The sequence below is a fragment of the Nomascus leucogenys genome, chromosome 9 (genome assembly GCF_006542625.1).
Source record: "Nomascus leucogenys isolate Asia chromosome 9, Asia_NLE_v1, whole genome shotgun sequence".
Classification (NCBI taxonomy): domain Eukaryota; kingdom Metazoa; phylum Chordata; class Mammalia; order Primates; family Hylobatidae; genus Nomascus; species Nomascus leucogenys.
In genome coordinates, this window is record NC_044389.1 from 18,422,321 (window position 1) to 18,443,031 (window position 20,711).

At 33.9% G+C, this 20,711-nt stretch overlaps 1 protein-coding gene across 2 annotated transcripts in view; it reads left to right on the top strand.

Moving 5' to 3' along the window:
• The window catches only part of DENND1B (DENN domain containing 1B), a 266,884-nt gene that overhangs the window by 210,814 nt on the left and 35,359 nt on the right, over positions 1–20,711 (top strand). The window contains exon 15 of one of the 2 annotated variants that reach the window (XM_030818697.1): positions 15,250–15,340. In XM_030818697.1, the coding sequence (XP_030674557.1) occupies positions 15,250–15,340 (91 nt within the window). Of the gene's footprint in view, positions 1–15,249; positions 15,341–18,714; positions 18,761–20,711 lie in introns of those variants that run through there. The other variant, XM_030818699.1, reaches the window with a different exon arrangement.

Genomic DNA, 20,711 nt, shown 5'->3' on the forward strand with positions numbered 1-20,711 from the left:
GTATGTCTTCTTATGATCAATGTTTTTTTTTTCAAATATTTTGTCCATTTTTAATTGGGTTATTTATTTTCTTGTTATTAATTTGTTTGAGTTCTTTATATATTTTGGATATAAATTCCTTATCAGATATAATTTACAAATATTTTCTCCTATTGCAGAGATTGTCTCTTCACTCTGTTATTTCCTTTGTGTAATCATATTTGTCTATTTTTTTTTTTTTTTTGAGACAGAGTCTCACTCTGTCACCCAGGCTGGAGTGCAGCGGCGCAATCTTGGTTCACTCCTAGCTCCGCCTCCCGGGTTCACGCCATTCTCCTGCCTCACCCTCTCCGAGTAGCTGGGACTACAGGTGCCCGCCACCAAGCCCGGCTAATTTTTTTGTATTTTTAGTAGAGACGGGGTTTCACCATGGTCTCGATCTCCTGACCTTGTGATCCGCCCGCCTTGGCCTCCCAAAGTGCTGGGATTACAAGTGTGAGCCACCGCACCTGGCCCTTATTTGTCTATTTTTGCTTTCATTGCCTGCACTTTTGAAGCCATGATCCAAAAAATCTTTGCTCAGACCAGTGTTGAGAAGCTCTTCCCCCGTGTTTTCTTCTTGTAGTTTTATGGTTTCAGGTCTTATGTTTGTAAATCCATTTTGAATTGATTTTTATATATAATCTGAGATAAGTGCCCTATTTTATTCTTCTGCACGTGGATATCCTTCTCCATTTTGTGTTCTTAGCACCTCAGTTGAAGATCAGTTGATGGGAAATGTATGGATTTATTTTTGGGTTTTCTATTCTATTTCATATGTCTGTATATCTGTTTTTGTGCTAGTACCATGCTATTTTGGTTATTATGGCTTCATAGTATATTTTGAGATCAGATAATGTGATGTCTCCAGCTTTCTCCTTTTATTCAAGATTGTTTTGTCTATTTGAGGTCTTTCGTGGTTCCATATGAATTTTAGGTTTAATTTTTATATTTCTGAGAAAAATATCATTGGAACCTTGGTAGGAATTACATTGAACTGTAGATCCCTTTGGGTAGTATGGATAGTTTAGCAATGCTAATCCTTCCATGAACACATGAACATGGAATATTTTTCTATTTATTTTGTCATTTTCAGTTTCTTTTATTAGTGTTATAGCTTTCATTGTATAGGTCTTTCACTTCTTTGGTTAATTTTATTCCCAATTTTTTTTATGCTATTGTAAATTTAATTGTTTTCTTGCTTTCTTTTTAGATAGTTATTAATGTATAGAAATGCTACTTTTTAATATGTTGATTGTGTATCTTGCTACTTTACTAAATTTGCTTATTAGTTTCAACGGTTTTTTTGGTCAAGTCTTTAGAGTTTTCCACATGTAATATTATGCCATGAGCAAACAATTTCCCTCCCTCCCTCCTTTCCTCCCTCCCTGCCTGCCTGCCTGCCTTCCCTCCCTTCCTTCCTTCCTTCCCTCCCCTCGTCTCCCCTGTTTGGATGCCTTTTATTTCTATTTCCTCATGAATTGCTCTAACTAGGATTTCCACTTCTGTGTTTAAAATAAGTGGTGAGAATGAGAACTCTTCTCTTGTTCCTTATCTTAGATGAAAAGTTTTTTTTAGCTTTTTACCATTGACTATTATATTAGCTGTGAACTTGTTATATTTTTCCTTTTATTGTGGTGAGATAAATTATTTTATACATAATTTGTTAAGTGTTTTCGTCATGAGTGTTGATTTTTGTCAAATGCCTTTCTGCATCTGTTGATGTGATCATAAGGTTTTTGCCATTTATTCTGTTAATGTGGTATATCACATTTATTGATTTGTGAATGTTGAACCATCCTTGCATTCCAGGGATAAATCCCACTTGATCATGGTGGATGATCCTTTTAAAACACTGTTGAATTTGGTTTGCTAGTATTTTGTTGAAGATTTTTGCATCTATGTTTAAGGGACATTGGATGTAATTCTCTTTTTTTTTTTGGAGTCTTCTTGTCTGGCTTTGGTGTGAGAGTAATGCTGGCCACGTAAAATAACTTTGGAAATATTCTCTCCTTTTCAGTTTTTTTGAAGAGTTTGAAGATTGGTATTCTTTAAATATTTGTTACAATTCAGCAGTGGAGTCAGCAGGTCTGGGGTTTTGTTTGATGGAAGATTTTTGACTACTGATAATCTCCTTATTCATTGTTTGATTATTTGTTAATTCATAATTCAGTTTTGATAGGTTGTATGTTTCTAGGAATTTATTCATTTCTTCTGGGTTATTCAATTTGTTGGTGTATAGTTGTTGATTATAGTAGACTCTTACGGTTCTTTATATTTCTGTAGTATCAGTTTAACTGTGTACTCTTCCATTTCTAATTTTACTTATTTGAGCCTTCTTTATTTTTTTCTTTAGACTAGCTAAAGTTTTGTCAGTTTAACTTTTCAGAATCTAATGTTCAGTTTCATTGATCTTTTCTATTGCCTTTCTAGTTTCTATTTCATTTAGTTTTGTTCTAACCTTTATTTACTGTCACTATTTCTTTATTTACTGTCATTAGTCATTATGATTTACTGTCCCTCTAGGAATAAATGAATGAAGAAATGCACATATGCTTGTTGTTCTTGTTTTCTCTGCTTTGAATAACCTCTGTCCATTTTATATTCCACAACTCAGTCTATTCTTTCTTTAAGACCAAGCTCAGATACACCTTTTCCAGGAATTTTGTTTTTACCTCTAATACTTCCATGAATTTCCCTTCTTTTAGCACCATATGATATTTGTTGGTTTGTTTGACTCCTTCTTGTGTTGTAGACTCTGTAAAAACAAGGATCATGCTTTAAGTGTTTTTGTATCCTAATAGCTAATACATAATAGGCATTTAAGTTTATTAAATAAATGAAAAGTTGATGAGTGATTACCTATTATAAGGAATATGCATGAAAATATTTTGACAGTTTTAGTAGATGAAGAGTTTATGAAAATTAATGTAATGAAACTTATCTAAGAGCTGTATGAAAATTATAGGAGTAAAGTGTTACTGTATTTTAAATAAAATTTTTAAATAAATTTTTAAATACAATTTTAAACATGGAGTAACATAGTGGTATAGCATGTACAAGTGGAAATTCTATGAGATCCTGAGCCCATGCTCTGTTTTGTGCTGTGATCTACTTTCCCTGACATAATAAGATGCTGAATAAAAGGAGTGGGACCAAAGCGAAATATTTCCTTTTATGTTAGCTACAGATTTTTGGAAGATATTTAAAAGCTTTTAACGTAAAAAATTGTTACAGATTTCTAAATTTTCCTATTATTCTTTTTCATGATAGTGATTCATGGTATGTAATCTATAGCTAATGTCAGCACATGTATTACTAGTAAATAAAGATTCAACAGTTTTGGAGTGTTAAGAAAGATTTGAGTTATGAATAGATGGGAGATGGTAATTGCATCAAGCATATATTTTATAACATGAAAAATGATAAAATGTAATGTGACATGGGGGAATATAGAGACTTAATGACAGAAAGAAGAAATGTACAAGAGGAGACAGTTTATCAGGATAAAGGATACTTTTTTTCCCCAGCATCTCTTGTTAACTGATTTCAATATCCTAAATAGTGTTTCTCAGAGTGTGGTCTCAGACTGCTTGCTCTCTTCTGGTAAGACTCACTTACCTGGAGATCCTGTTAAACATGCATATTCTTGAGTCTCACCTTCAAAACTAATGATTCAAGAGGCCTGGATTAAGCCCAGAAATATACATTATTAATGAAATGCCATAAAAAGTAAGAACACTAAAATTTAAGAAACACTTTTTAAGTATTCTTTACTCATACCTCAGAGATAGTGTGGGTTCAGTTCCAGACCACTGCAATAAAGTGAATATTGCAATAAAGTAAATTACACAAAGTTTTTTGTTTCCCAGTGCATATAAACATTAGGTTTATACTGTCCTATAGTCTATTAAGTGTGCAATAACATTGTGTCTAAAAAATGTACATACCTTAATTGAAAAATACTTTATTACTAAAATATGGTAATGATAATCTGAGCTTTTAACAAATTATCATTTTTTTTTTGCTGGTGGAGGTTCTTGCCTCAGTATTGACGGCTGCTGACAGATTAGGGAGGTGGCTGTAGAAGGTTGGGGTGGTTGTTTTTTTCTTAAAATAAGACAGCAATGATATTCGCCACATCAGTTGACTCCTACCTTCATGAGAGATTTCTTTGTAGCGTATGGTGCTATTTGATAGCATTTTATCCACAGTAGAACTTCTTTCAAAATTGGAGTCAATCTTCTCAATCCCTCTGCTGCTTAATCAACTAAGTTTATGTAATATTCTAAATTCATTATTGTCAACACTCTTCACAGCATCTTCACCAGGAGTAGATTTCATCTCATGAAACTGCTTTCTTTCCTCATCCATAAGAAGTAACTCCTCATCTGTTCAAGTTTTATTACGATATTACAGCAATTTAGTCACATATTCAGGTTCCACTTAGAATTCTAGTTCGCTTGCTGTTTCCGTCACATCTGCAGTTACTTCCTCGAAGAAGTCTTGGACCCCTTAAAGTCATCCATGAGAGCTGGTTGGAATCAACTTTTTCCAAACTCCTGTTAATGTTGCTGTTTTGACCTCTTCCTATGAATCATGAATGTTCTTAGTGACATCTAGAATGGTGAATCCTTTCTAGAAGGTTTTCAATTTACTTTTCCCAGATTTATTGGAAGAATAACTACCTATGGTAGCTGTAGCCCTAATGAAATGTATTTCTTAAATAATAAGACTTGAAAGTCAAAATTACTCCTTGATCCATGGGTTGCAGAATGAATATTGTTTAAGCAGGCATGAAAACAACATTAATCTCCTTTTATATCTCTATTAGAGTTTCTTGGGTGGCCAGGTGCATTGTCAGTGAGCAGTCATGTTTTGAAAGGAGTCTTTGTTTCTGAGCAGCAGATCTCAACAGTGGGCTTAGAATGTTCAGTAAAACATGGTGTAAGCAGATGTATTGTCATCTGGGCTTTGTTTTATTTATAGAGCACAGGCAGAGTAGACTCAGCATAATTCGTAAGGGCCCTAGGATTTTTTAAATGGCAAATGAGCATTGGCTTCAATTAAAGTCACCAGCTGCATTATCGCCTAACCAGAGAGTTGGCCTGTCCTTTGAAGCTTTGAAGCCTTGAAGCCAGGCATTGACTTCTCCTCTCTAGCTATGAATGCCTTGGATGATATCTTCTTCCAATAGAAGGTTGTTTCATCCTCATTGGGAAATGTGTTGTTTAGCCACTTTCATCAATAATCTTAGCTAGATCTTTTGGATAACTTGCTACAGCTTCTGCATCAGCATTTGCTGCTTTACCGTGTACTTTTATGTGTAGAGATGGCTTCTTTCCCTAAATCTCATGAACCAATGTCTCCTAGCTTCATAATTTTCTCCTACAGCTTTCTCACATGTCTCACCCTTCATATAATTGAAGAGAGTTAGGACCTTGCTCTGGATTAGGCTTTGGATTAGGGGAATGTCATGGCTGGTTTGATTTTTCTGTCCAGACCACTCAAACATTCTCCATCTCAGCAATAAGGCTGTTTCACCTTCTTTTCATTCGCGTGGGCACTGCAGTAGCACTTTCCATTTCCTTCAAGAACTTTTCCTTTGCATCCACAACTTGGCTAATTGCTTGGTGCAAGAGGCCTGGCTTTCAGGCTGTCTCAGTTTTTGACATGCCTTCCTCACAAGCTTCATCATTTTTAGCTTTTTCCCTTGGATGCGTGGAGGTCATTGTAAGGTTATTAATTAGGGAATAGGAAAGACTGAGGAGAGGGAGAGAGATGGGAGAATAGCCAGTCGGTGGAGCAGTCAGGACACACACAACATTTATCAGTTAAGCTTGCTGACTTATGTGGGGGTGGTTCCTGGCGCTCTAAAACAATTACAATAGTTACATCAAAGATCACTGATCACAGATCACCATAACAACTATAATTATATAATCCTGTAATTCTAATATGATTATAATGAAAAAGTTTGAAATATTGCAAGAGTTTCCAAAATATGACACAGGGACACAAAGTAAGCAGATGCTGTTGGAAAAATGGCACTGATAGACTTGCTCAATGGAGGGTTGCCACAAACCTTCAATTTGTAAAAGCTGTCTTTGAAGTGCAGTAAAGTGAAGTTCAATTAAATGAGATATGACTGTATCCATTGTAGAATAGGCAGTGTTTTGTGGGGGGTACATCAGAGAACAAAGAAGAAGACAATCTCTGACTTTGTGAAGCTTTTATTTCTAATAACAAATTATAATTTAAAAATAATATTGATTTTCAAAGGTCAGAAGTACTATGGGAAAGTAGATAGAACAGGGTATATTAAATGGGGACTACTAGAGGTGAGGGTAGGATTACAATTTAAAATAATATAGTCAATGTAGATTTCCTGGAATATGTGTCACTTCAGCGGTATCCTGTGGGGTGGCCAAAAGTGGAAACACAGAGAAAGAAGATTTAGAAGACTATTGCTATCATCTAGGTGAGAAATTGATGGCAGTGTGGAACTATTGATTGATGATATGATGAGATTTGGTCAGAATATGGGTTTATTTTATAAATAAAGCCAGTAGATATTCTGAAGGATTTGATATAAAGATGAGAGAAAGCAGATTCATGGATGATTCCATGTTATCTCATCTGAGAAACTGGAAGGAAGTATTTGTCTCAATTGAAATTGAGATTGGGAAGATTGTGGGCAGAAGATGATTTTGTCAAGAAGAACAAGAGTTGAGTTTCAGGCATATTAAGTCAAGATGTCTATTGGAGATGCAAGCAGGATATTGATTAGGTAAGTGGATGGATAAAGGAGGAGGGGAGAAAACTGGACTGGAGATATACATTTTGGAGTCATCAGCATGTAGATAGAATTTAAAGCCATCAGCCTGTAGATTAGATGAGATTACCAAAGGAAAAAGTATAGAAATGATAAGATAGTAGTATAAGAGGGCACTAGCAACAGAGGCTATGAAAGAGTGGATGAACAATTAGGTAGGACAGAAACCAGAAGAGTACTTTATATTAGCAGCCAATAAGAATACCAAAGAGGGAGGGATCAACACTGTCAAATGCTCATGACAGGCTGATTAAAACAAGGACCTAGAATTGATTACTGAATTTAGTAACCATGGATATATGATGACATTAGCAAGAGCAATTTTGCTGATGTGGTGAGACAGAAATTGTGATTGAAGCATGAGAGGAGAGGACGTAGACACAAAGTACTGACAGCTCTTTTGAATTTTACTGTGAAGAATAGAATAGCACATAACTAGAGAAGTAAGTGGGGTCAAGAGAAGAAATAACATGTTTGTATGCTGCTGGGAAGATCTAGTTAAGAAATAAAACTATATTCAGAATAGAGAAGGAAAAATTGTTAGAGAAGTTAGTCTTTGCAAGGAGCACAGGCAGACTATTCATAACAGGAGAAAAGGCAGTCTGTGAGCACAGATGGAGGAGGTAGGTAAATGTGTGATTTAGAGCTTGTAGAATTTCTCTTTTAATTTGGTTTTTTTCTTTTTTTGTGAAATTAGGAAGCAAGATCGTCAACTGAAAGAGAATGGGAGAGGTCGTTAAACATTTAAGGAGAAAGAAAATAGGACATTGTGAAATGGATGGGGAGAGTGAATGGAGTGACTGCAAAGTAAAATAGAATTGCTTGGTATTCAAACCCTATTGGAGGTTGAGGTTTATAAATTTTGAGTGCAAATAGTCATTATGGCTGGTGGGATTTTCTCCTGATACTTGGAGCCTCCCACAGGCCTACTGAGTACCTGCCTGTTCCTACTCCAACGTGGGTATTTACTCTAGCTATTCCCTTTGCCTGGAATCCTCTTCTCCCGTTAAACCTCCTCATGGCTTTGAAGACTTGGCTTAAATGCTGTCTTCACGAGACCTACCCTGACCACACTATTTAAAATAGAAAGTTCCTTGCCCTAGATTTCCTAACTTCCCTTAGGAAGTGTATCTTATTCTCTAACACTCATCACTTTCTCACATACTACATCATTTGTTGTTTCTTACTTCATGCTATAACTCTCTTCCTCTACCTCCACTACATGTTTAAGCATCACAAGGGCTTGGATTTTTGCCTGCTTCGTTTATTCCTGTATTTCAGGTATCTAGGAAAGTGCCTGGAATATAGCATATATATTCAGTGAAATATTCACTGAATAATATAATTAGTTGATTCTTTTGGTCTGGTGATCAGACTAAATTCTTTAGCACATTATTTAATGTCAATTGACATATCCTTGAAAGCAGTATTGTTGTCTTATTACTGTTATTTTAGGTTATTAGTTTTAATAACACATTGCACTGAGTGGGCTCTTAATACTCTTCATAGTGTTTTCCTGTTCATGATACCATGGTAGTCTAATTTAGTATACTGGAGCCTGATAGTCATCTCATTACCTAATGGCATAAAAATAACAATTTATTTCTATTCTTCCACGTACTTAATTTTCTTAGTGTGAGCTGACCTACCTTACTTATTCCCACTTGTTATAGGCAGTTTGTGTTTATATATAGCTACTAACTGAATGGCTTGCATTTAGCAGGTATCTGTAAATATCTGTTGATGTAATTTATTGTAACACTTCAGTATAGTTTTCACTAACCTGTCAAGGTTTACTGAACATTTCTAAGAAGAAATATTTAAATTAGACTACTTATTAAATTTTTAGCCCAGAGCATTATATAAAAAGGCAAATTTTAAAGATTCATAAGAAATTAGTTTATTTTTGAAAGTAATTTTTTACTGTATTTAGATTTTTTTCCTTAAATTGCTGATTGATTTTTAAAACTATTTTTCTCTAGCTCTCAAGACTTGAATCTATTAGTTACCTCTTATCTTTGTACCTAAGAAGGGTTTCTAATGTGAGATAAATTTCTGAGCCATGGTAATGTTTCCTCCAGGCTGAAGAAGGAATTTGGGTGTGTAGATTTGTTTATTGTGTTGCTTCAGCACTTCTGCAGCTTTGCTTCAGTAACAGGACTGCCATGTTAGCAAAAAAAACAACACTGAATCTTGCTACTTCCTCAGCTCGGCAGAGAATTACACCACTGCCTCATCTCCCTACCAGAATCTTTTTTATAAGGATTTAAAAAAGATCGAATATTTCTTTTAAAATGATACTAGAATCCTGAAATTCAATTGTCATAGAGTTTTGATGTAGTGATTGTAATTAAATATTTATATAACATGTGTCTAGACCACTAAGGGAATTAGAACACTGATAATAGCATAACTTGTTTTAGGATTTTTAGATTCAGTGCTGGAAATACACTGACTGGTAAATAATTAAAGAATTGTAAAAGGTATATGACTTATCTCTTAGAGGACATATACATTCCTATCAGTTTACTGGCAGCTATATTGAAGTGTAATCTGTGACTTTGATCAAAACATATTCTTTATATTTTTTGGAAAGAAGCCTCCTATGGAGTCTATTCTTTATATTACATATTTGAAATATTCATTTTATATTTAATTGTATTTAAAAAATGAATTTGAATAGTGAATGTTAATTTTCACTTAACAGTATTACTTACTGAAGTATATTTAAAGCAACAGGTAATTTCTTTAAATTGACTCAATGTTGTATTAGGTGGCTATTTGAAGATAAAAACACTTTAAAAAACTTTAGTGACATCAATATCAAAAAGAAGAGCCAGAAGCAATTTTGCTGTTTGAAAATATTTATCTTGTAACCTGTCACAGTACTTTAAGATCATGTCATAAGCAAGGTTGAAAGGAAACCTGCAAACCTGAGTGCCCTCACCCTGGGAGGCATTCCTACAGTATAATGGACTGGACTAATTATTAATGATTCTATATATATTATTTTGATGTAACGGACCCGTGATTGAAAACTAGGGGGGGTGGCCTCTGGTGTTATGTAACATGTATATTTGTTTTTGTCCATGGTTCCTGGCTCATAGCTCCTAAAATCCTTGTCATCTCCAAAAGCAAAAGGATCATGTCATAAAGATTAACAAAATCTGATTCTTGCAATTGTTGATGATTTAGAGGGAATAATTCATTGATCTTGAGAATTACCTATATGATTATTTAAATCAATTTTATCTATAATTTATGAAATTATGGAATCCATACTATGGGATAACATCTATGAATTTTTGTAAGATTTCCAGTTATGTTATTTATGTTTTGGTGTGATTAATTAACATGTTTAGATCTAGATTTTAATTTTTTTCTTTTGGAATAAAAAAGTTAAGATTTATATAAAAGCATCATCTTAAAGCAAATTCTTAAGTTCTTTTAAAAATCTACTTGCAACCTAATTTTATGTTATATCTATGTCAATTTTATTGTTATTAACAATGTTATTTGTCATTACTTGTAACAACAAACTAATTCTTTCAAAACTTATGTCTTCCAATTACCAGTAGATATGTGTTTACTAAATGAAATAGGTAACTGTTTATCAGGCAACATGTGATAGCACATTATAGAGTCACAGCTTTTCCAACAGAGATGATTTTTTATTAGTTCAAAATTATTTCTCCGCATCAGTAACTAAAAATGTTCTTATCTCTTTTACTTATTATGAAATGCTCCCAAGTTATTAAAGTGGTATAACCATGAACCAACTCCACTTGGGGGAAAAATAGCTGTTATTGAATAAAAATAGAAAAAGGTGTTTGAAAAACTGTTAAATTCAGCATTCTTCTCATTAATAACGCTTTTCAGTTTATTCCTGGATGTCTATTTATATGCATCTATATGTAATATATGTATGTATATGCATGAAATCAATCTTTTGTTATAAGAACAAACATTTTCACTCATTGTGTACATTGGTGTCTGCCACTGACAGGATTGTTTGCAAAGTCGGTGATAACACGTGTCATTTTACTGAGTGATTAATTTCTATTGGCTCAAATCACTAGGTTAGTAAGACAAAGTAGTTACTCATACTCAAAAATGCATAATCAGTAAATAGTTTTGGGATTTATCGCTTTTTAGACTTGAACTGTTCCACTTATTTCTGAAATGGGTGGATTATTTCCAGTAAACACAAAAATGAAAACCTTTTAGCAAGTCTTCTAGTCTTAATCTTTTAGAGCAAATTAAGTCCTTTAAAAGGATGTCTTAGTTTGTTCTATTTGTCAGTGATGTATTACTTTCACTTTATCATTTTGCTTTCACTTTATTTTTTAAAAAATTATAACTAGTCCATCAAATTAGATCACTTTGATTTATAATACTGTGTTACAAATGTGTGCAAGTCAAATTTTGCATGCATTTTAAACCACCTTATTTAAAAATTACCATTATGTGTAGCAAAGATGGCAACAGTATAAGTTCCTAGCTTTGAGATCAAGATAGAATGAAATGAATTAGTTCTATGCATTATAATTATTTAACTTTAAAACTGGGTAAAAGTATATGAACTTCAGCATGTACTTCAGTCTTTCCACAAGATTTACTTAGTTCAAACTTTATGGCAGGTATTCTGCCAGGTGTTGAAGATGCATACATGAGAAAGACAGTGATCCTTCCTGTCTTTGGGGGCTTTGGGAAGCTCATAAAAATTTGACAGAGATAGAAAAGGTGGTGGTACTGGGGAAAGTGGACTTTATTATTTAGCATTTATTGGGTGCACACAATGCAGACACTTTGTATTATTTTAATTAGCTCTTGCAATACCCCATAAGGTATTTTTATTACTCCCATTTTACAGAAGGAGAAATAGTCTTAGAGGTGACAAGTGGCCCAAGATCATAAAACTAGTAAGTGGCCAAGTTGTGATGCAGGCCTTTGATACTCCACACTCCATGCTAATTTATACTATAGGAAACCTTTTGTGTGCCAAGCATAATGAAGATGTGAAAATGGGTAATGTATGGTCCCTGTCCTCAAATAGTTCTAAGTTTTGTGAGAACAACTCATGCTCTAAAAAATCTAAGATTCCATTATTTTAGGCTATGTTTATTTAAACCTGTCTTACCACAGTTTCACTCAAAAGCATTAGATGATGATAAAAGGATGATTAAACCACATTTTTCCATTAATAGTTGTTTTCATTCATTCATTATTTTAGGCTCAGAGGGACATATGTAGGTTTTGTACATGGGTATGTTGCATGATGCTGAGGTTTGGGCTTCTAATAATCCCATATCCCAGATAATGAACGTAGTACCCAATAGGTAGTTTTTCAACCTCTGCCCCACTCGCACCTTTCCCCACAATTTGGACTCTCCAGTGTTTATAGTTCCCATCTTTGTGACCCTGTATACCCAATGTTTACTTCCCACTTTTAAGTGAAAACTTACAGTATTTGATTTTATTTCTGCATGGATTTGCTTAAGATAATGGCCTCCAGCATCATTTATTGGTTGCAAATGACATGATTTCATTCTTTTTTATGGCTGCAAAGTATTCCATGGTGTATATGTACCACATTTTCTTTATCCAGTCTGCTGGTAAAAGGCACCTGGGTTGAATCCATGTCTTTGCTATGTGAATAGTGCTGGGATAAACATACAAATGCAGGTGTCTTTTTGGAGGAATTATTTATTTTCCTTTGGCTATATACCCAATATGGGGATTGCTGCATCGAATGGTAATTCTATTTTTAGTTCCTTGAGAAATGTCCAAGCTGCTTTTCACAGGGCCTGAACTAATTTGCACTCTCACCGGCAGTGTATAAGTGTTCCCTTTCTCCACAAACTTGTTAAAATCTGTTACTTTTTGACCTTTTAATAATAGTCATTCTGACTGGTGTGAGGTGGTATCTCATTGTGGTTTTGATTTGCATCTCTCTGATGATTAGTGATGTTGAGCATTCTTTCATATGTTTGTTGGCCACTTAAATCTTCTTTTGAGCAGTGTCTGTTCATGTCCTTTGCCCAATTTTTAATGGAGTTACTTGTTTTTTTCTTGTTGGTTTAAGTTTCTTATGGATTCTGGATATTAGTCCTTTGTTGGATGCATAGTTTGCCAGTATTTTCTCCCATTCTGTAGATTGTCTGTTTACTCCATTGATAGTTTCTTTTGCTGTGCAGAAGCTCTTTAGTTTAATTGGGCCCCAATTTTCAATTTTTGGTTTTGTTACATTTACTTCTGAAGACTTAGTCATAGGTTATTTGTCTAGGCAAGTGTCTGGAAGGGTATTTCCTAGGTTTTCTTCTAGGAAGAAAGGTTTTTAGTTTGAGGTCTTAACATTTAAGTCTTTAATTCACCTTGAGTTAATTTTTTTTTATATCTTGAGATGTAAGACTCCAGTTTCATTCTTCTGCATATGATTAGCCAGTTTTCCTGGCACATATATTGAATAGGGTGTCTTTCCACATTACTTATTTTTGTCAATTTTGTTAAAGATCAGTTGGTTGTAGGTGTGCAGCTTTATTTCAGGTGTCTCTACTCTGTTCCCTTGGTCTGAGTAAACCACATTTTGAACATGAATCTGTTGATTCATTTTCTATTCTTTCTTAATTTTTTCTGTAAGACATTTTTGTATCAAAGTCTTATAACTGGTGTGGCTTACTGCTATTAATTATCTTCCCCCACCTCCTTTTTTTTTTTTTTTTTTTTTTTTTTGAGATGGAGTCTTGCTCTGTTGCCAGGCTGGAGTGCAATAGTGCAATCTCGGCTCACTGCAACCTCCACCTCCTGGGTTCAAGCGATTCTCCTGCCTCAGCCACCCGAGTAGCTGGTACTACAGGCATGCGCCACCACGTCCAGCTAACATTTTTTCTATTTTTTAGTAGAGATGGAGTTTCACCATGTTGGCTAGGATGGTCTTGATCTCTTGACCTTGTGATCCCTCCACCTCGGCCTCCCAAAATGCTGGTATTACAGGCATGAGGCACCACGCCAAGCCTATTAATTATCTTAAATTGCTGCTGAGGAATATTTTATTGTCCTATACAACTCATCTCTATTAGTTTTGTTCATTAACCGTTCAAATAGAAAACCAGGGAAGTATCTGAGTTTTTCTTTTTAAATACCAGCTACTTTATTTTAGTTCAGGTAAAATTTAAATTTCTAGGGTAAAAAATTATGGTCAGGATTAGTTAGTTTTTGGATGCAGCTCAACATTTTAATCCATCTTCAAGTCCTCCTTGCAAAAAGCATGTAAATCTTTCCTATGTTATCAAGATACTTCATCATAATTATGGATGGAGTAAACCACAACATATCAAATTCTAGGTGCCACAGATCAACAAAATAAAAGGTAACCAAGTGCTAGTAGTGTGTGTGTGTGTGTGTGTGTGTGTGTGTGTAATCATTGATTTTCACCTTGGGTTGGTCATATAAAAATACCCAGGATACTTTCAAATGCAGCATTAATACCATGAGATTCTGACATGCTATGTATGTTGGAACAGGTAAGGACTGGAGCAGAACAGGCAATGGAAGATAGTCTCCAGGATATCTGGATTTCTGCACTTTGAAAAAGATCTTCGGGTGCTTTTGATAGTTTCAGTTTCCCACTCCTCCAACATCTTTTTTAAGAACACTGAAAAATATTGCCTAAAATAACCTCATGCATGTCAAGTCAATATGCATTTACCTCAACTGTATTTAACTTAATAATCATAATTGTTGTCATTCAGTGAGAATGTATGCCAGGAACTATGAAAGTTGTATTGATTTTATTGTAAATGGTTAAAATTATTTGGTGCTCTATTATGCTTTAGAATATAATAGTTTAGACAAGTAATGTTTTATTTTACTGAATGAAGTTAATACGCTGAAAACAGATAATGTCTAACATCTCACAGATACTTGCTGTGTCACATTTCCTAGATTAATCTAATTTGTTATTTGCAGCAACACCGTGAGGCAGGTACTGGGAAAACAGGCCTGGCTGGGGAAGACAGAGCCCCATGGGTAAATGGCTTGGCAAGGCAACAGTACCTTTGTACAAACTCCTCTGCAGAGATTGTGCATTGAGCAACCTATCCAGAGCCTATGATCTTTACTACTGCACTTTGCTATTTTTTGCTAATAAGTTAGAGTTAGACTCTTTGCTGTAAATTTGCAATTTAATTAATTAGTTGCTGTTTACTGAGCACCTGTTCTTTCCATGGTTTGAGAATTTTCGTGTGTGTGTATATATATACCATATATGTGTAATTTATACAAGTCTGTTATTAATGTTTTTGATGTGAGTAAAAATCTAACCTTATAAAATGAAAAATTAACGTTTTATTGGATATTTTATTTGATACATTTTATTTGACACTTTTTAATTCTAGTTTATCGATGGTCGACTGGCAAAACTAAATGCAGGAAGGGGTTTCTCTGATGTATTTGAAGAAGAGATCACTTCAGGTGGCTTTTGTGGAGGTAAAGACAAGTTACAATATGATTATCCATTTTCTCAATAACAATTATCTTGGTCTTTACACTTGTGTCTGATAAAACCTATTTCATAAACAACTAATGATTTTCTCCTAAATATGTAATGTCTTAAATACATTTTCCGTCTTATAAAAGCTATGAAATTAGCTTATTTTGCCTGATATCTGTTACTCAAGGCATTAAGTTGGCCTCATGAATTGGTAGCTGTTGGCCTGGATAATCTCTTAATATTGCTGGAAATTAGTAATACAGAAATCCAATCAACTCATATCTTCCTGTCTTTCCTTCCGAATAGTAGTATTCTCTGCTAGAAAACTACTAGTGATGGTTATTACTGAGTATGAATTTAAGAACTGAGGTTATGATTGGTAATACAATCCAAAAAGAAGGGTCTGAACACCAAAATTCTTTATACATATTTAAGTAACTATTATTATTACACAGATGTCCTTACCTTTTTTACTTTATAGATCACTGCAGCATTAGGAAAGCTTCCAGTTTACCATTCCATAAGTACAATTAATCCTTCTAGTGTAAATGTTCAAATACTGTTATAATTATCTAGGCAATTAATAATTTATAGACTGATATTTTTGCATGATTGTTGTGGTGTATAGTGTTGACTTGCAGAGCATTTTGCTTGAGTCCTTGAAATGTCCTGTTCATTCGTTGAGTATTTGCTGAGTGCTTACAATGTATTAGGCACTGTTCTAAATATTAGGTGTACTAAATAAACAAAAATTCCTGTATTCTGTATCTTAGTGTGTTAAATTTTGGCCTGGTATAATAGCAATTTTTTAAACTTCTTTGTATGTTTGTTTTGAGGGAAAAAAATTTCAGTCTGTGTAAATAAATAGATGCTGGAATTCAGAAATGAAACATGAAAAGACAAAACATAATAGGTACTCATCTACACATTTCACAAAATTTAACGTTATTTTTAAGATTCATTTTCCCATCATGAAAATATAGAAACCATTGAGATAATTGGTTCATTAAAGGAGGTACAAATGAACTCAGTACTTGTGGACCTTCATCTGATGTAAGTATAGCATTTCATTGAAAGCATTTAGCTTGGGGAAAAGTTAGTTTGCTTGACTCAGCAAGTAAGCTGAATGTGGAATCATTCAGCTCCTTGCTTCCTTCAGTTCATGGGTAAAAATTTATTTAGCTTCAATGGAACTTTTGTGTTAAAATAACACTTTTTTACTTCTCAACTCAGACAAGCAAAATTTTGTCAGCTCATGGACAAGTTGCTTAAGGCATCTATTCAGTATTTGCATAACTGCTGTCTCATTATCTTTATGACCCGTGGGGCTAGCAGCTTTTATAGAATTGAAGATGACATTTTGTGACAATAAGAGGCTAGAACTATGATCCTTTTGTACAGTTAAATTCTGTAGTCTTAACCATTGGTCCAGGTACTTCTGTAATAGAGTAGAGATAGGTGGCTTTTCTGGTGGGAGGGCCCACTAAAATTTTTCACAAAAAGCCTTATTGTTTAAAAAAGATTAGGAGAATATGATTACCGATTAGTATCTGACTTAGAAACTGCTGCATTTTCAGTATAACTTAATGCCCACTACGTTGTTGTCCTTTATTAAAATGAAAAGGTTTTGAACTCTTATTTTAATTTGAAAGAGCCAGTACTTATCTAAAAGGAAAGCCTAATTTGACAAATATTTATTCCAGTTGAGTACAGCAAGAAAGTCCCTTAGAAATTTGTGCCTGTCAAGCATTATATTTAAATTATTCTATGTTATGTTATTTTATACATAGACTTTTTTTGTAGATGAAAATAAAGCAAAATATGTTAGGATTTGAAATAAAAAGATGACTAATACAATAAAAATTAGCAGTGTTCTAACTATTAATTAGAAGATATCCACCTATCTAGGGTGTGTGTGTATGTGTGTGTGTGTGTGTGTGTTTATAAAATGGTTCCTAGAGGTCAGTTCCAAACATATGTCATTCACATTACCCTTGTGAGAAAGAATAATATATTGATGTCATGAAATTAACCTGTTGTTCAAAGAAGTAAACTGATCTAACTTTGTTTCTCTCATAATAATCGTAATATAATAATTGCTCATATTTATTGAGCACTAATATGTGGCAGAAACTTTCCCAAGAGCTCTACAAATATTATCTCATTTAATCCTCACAACACCCAAAGAGGTACTTTTCTTTTTTTTTTTTTTTGTATTATACTTTAAGTTTTAGGGTACACGTGCACAACGTGCAGGTTTGTTACATATGTATACATGTGCCATGTTGGTGTGCTGCACCCAGTAACTCGTCGTTTAACATTAGGTATATCTCCTAATGCTATCCCTCCCCCCTCCCCCCACCCCACAACAGGCCCCAGTGTGTGACGTTCCCCTTCCTGTGTCCATGTGTTCTCATTGTACAATTCCCACCTATGAGTGAGAACATGCGGTGTTTGGTTTTTTGTCCTTGCGATACTTTGCTGAGAACAATGGTTTCCAGCTTCATCCATGTCCCTACAAAGGACATGAACTCATCATTTTTTATGGCTGCATAGTATTCCATGGTGTATATGTGCCACATTTTCTTAATCCAGCCAAGGAGGTACTTTCATTACCTCATTTTTATTGAGTATTCAGCTCAATAATTTACTCAAGGTCACACAGCCAGTAGTGGCCAGAGTCTCAATTCCACATGTGTCTATGTGGCTTCAAAGATATACTGTTTTTTACAGTAGATTTTCTTAATGCAAAAACATTCAGTAAACAAGAGTAATACTTAACCCTTTCCTACTCTGATTGAATCAGAGCAAAATTCTTATCTCTTTTGAATTTCTTGTAGATTTTTTACACATGAAGTCCTAGAAAGACCACCGTGGCAGAAATTAACATTAACTAAAATTAAGAAAAAATTATGTTCCTTTAAGCAACAATAATTAGGAAATTTCAGAGAAACATTTATTTTCTCCTCTTTATCATTGCAGTAGTAGTTTATACACTATTTTTGTTAATGCCGATGGTTATGATAAAATGAATATGAATATGATGGAGCTTTATCATTATTGTGGCTCTGATTAAAAATATACAGTGCAGGACAGTCAGATAAGGAACATCTAGTTTCACATTTGAATCTAGAACTGTATGGTTAAAGAATCTGTGAATACATGCATTTTTTCAAAAACTGCCTCTGCCCTGTGAGCCCTCATCAGGACTATTAAGGAAATCCACGTCACACCTTATTCCTTCATGAGACCCTTGCAAAATCTTCGACCTTAACTTAAAAGGAAAATTTTAACTTAACTTAAAAGGAATGTGTGAAGGGAAGAGTAACCATGGAGTTTAAAAGATAATAAAACAGGACAGGAGTAGAACAAAGGATGCATTTAAATAAACACAATGTTGGTCTGTGAAAAAGCAGGTAAGGAATATTGAGTAGTTAAGAACATATTTCTTTCTTTAAATACTTTTTTTCATTTAAAATGAAACTAGTTTTTACATTTACATCAACTTTAAATAGGAGAAATATTTTCAGAGTCATTTTATGAGAAGTGTGTGGTTACTCTCTATCACTAGCATGTGTTTCTTCCTTAGTTTACACATATAATCTGATGAATCTTTTATTTGTTCATTTATTTATTTTTCCATTCTTATTTAGTTTTACTGACTAAGGTATCAAAGGAATTTGAAGAAGTGATAGGTAATATCAGTTTAGTGGCATTTTTCTGGCCTTGTTGAACAATTTAGACCAATTTATGTTTTGAGATAAATAAGTACAAATTACTGGAATTTAAGCAAGTACATTTGAAGAGAAAGTCTTGGCATGAATGAGAAATAGATATTTTCTCCTCGAGTGTGAGAAAATCACTTGTTTTATTAACAAAAATAATGTTAAGAATTTCCTCAGTAATGCCTATTATTGCCATAATCCAGTTATTTTAAAAGAAGGATTCTTAGGGATTTCTTTAGCATTCAAATTAATTTTTAGAAGAATAACAGCTACCAAAGAATAATGTGCTTTTCTCATAAATACTGTGGAAATAGGAACCTTAAATCATAAAAGCACTAAAATTTAAAGGCACAATTACCCCTTAAAACTTTTAAAATAGGAATCTACCTAAATTGTACCATGTTTTCCTAACATCGAAGCAAGGGACTTCTTCTTTGCCCCTATACTATGAAATTTTAGATTATTACTGGTAATTCTCTCTATTAACCTTCTTTTTCAGGGTATTAGCCTTGAGCAGCCCCTTTCCCTTTCAAATATAATTGCTTTGGGTGTGATACAGAGGAAACTCTGTATAACTTAACTTTTAATCACATTTTATTTAGCAGTCTTAGAGGGAGTTTTTCAGAGTTGAAGGAATAATGAACCGGGGATTAAATTCCTAGATTCTTATTCTTTTTCAGTTGCTAGCCTTGAGAACATGGCTGAATAATACGTCATCATAGAACCTCAGTTTTCTATTTTGGCAAATTATTTATAGTAATAACGATCATTTATGATATTTCTTCAATATACTATGTACCATACTAAACATTGTTTAATCGTTATCTTTCATCCTCGCAATAATCCTGAAGGACAATGACTATTATGCTTATTTGATGAGTGAAGAACCGGATGCTCAGCCAAGTTAAGGACCTCATCCCAAATCACATCCTTCACAAAGATAGAGTAGGCCTGAGCTCCAAAGGTCCATTGGACTCCAAAGCCCACTTCCTTCTCATTGAACTGACTGCTTATGGCACTGTTTGCCTATTTTACAGTAGAAAAAGACAGTTCAAATAATGTAGATAAAAACATGCGATGACTTGTACAGAGCTGAAAATTAGCTTTTTTATTCCTCATAGTTCTAAATAAGACCCTAACCTTTCTACAGTAGTTTGAAACTTTTATGATAGCTAGTTTCTTTGTGGTTCAGAGGTTTAAAAAAATTGTTTTCTGGATTGACAAAGGTTACAGAATGCTAAACTGGTGTTTCTTCTTCCACTTTCTTACATTCATTTTGGGAAAATAATTAAAACACTTTCCAGAATACTGTGAATAATAACAAAGTCTTAAATATGTGATTTCCACTCAACCATTTTTAGTAGAGAAGTAAAAAGTATATGAACTGATGAGAGCTTTTTAATACAGAGAGAAACACATATGAATAATCCGGATGAATAAAGATCTGTGGGGTTTTTTTGTTGTTGTTTAAAAAATCTCTTTGAGAAATAAATTGGTAGAATAACTTGGAATGTTTTAGTATTTTACAAGGGAAATATACTTTTAAAAGTTTAGTCAAGCCAAATACCACCTGAAACTCATACCTTTTAAACAGGGCAACTTATTGTTACAAAGGTTATTTTAGGTAGTTACATTTTGCTGT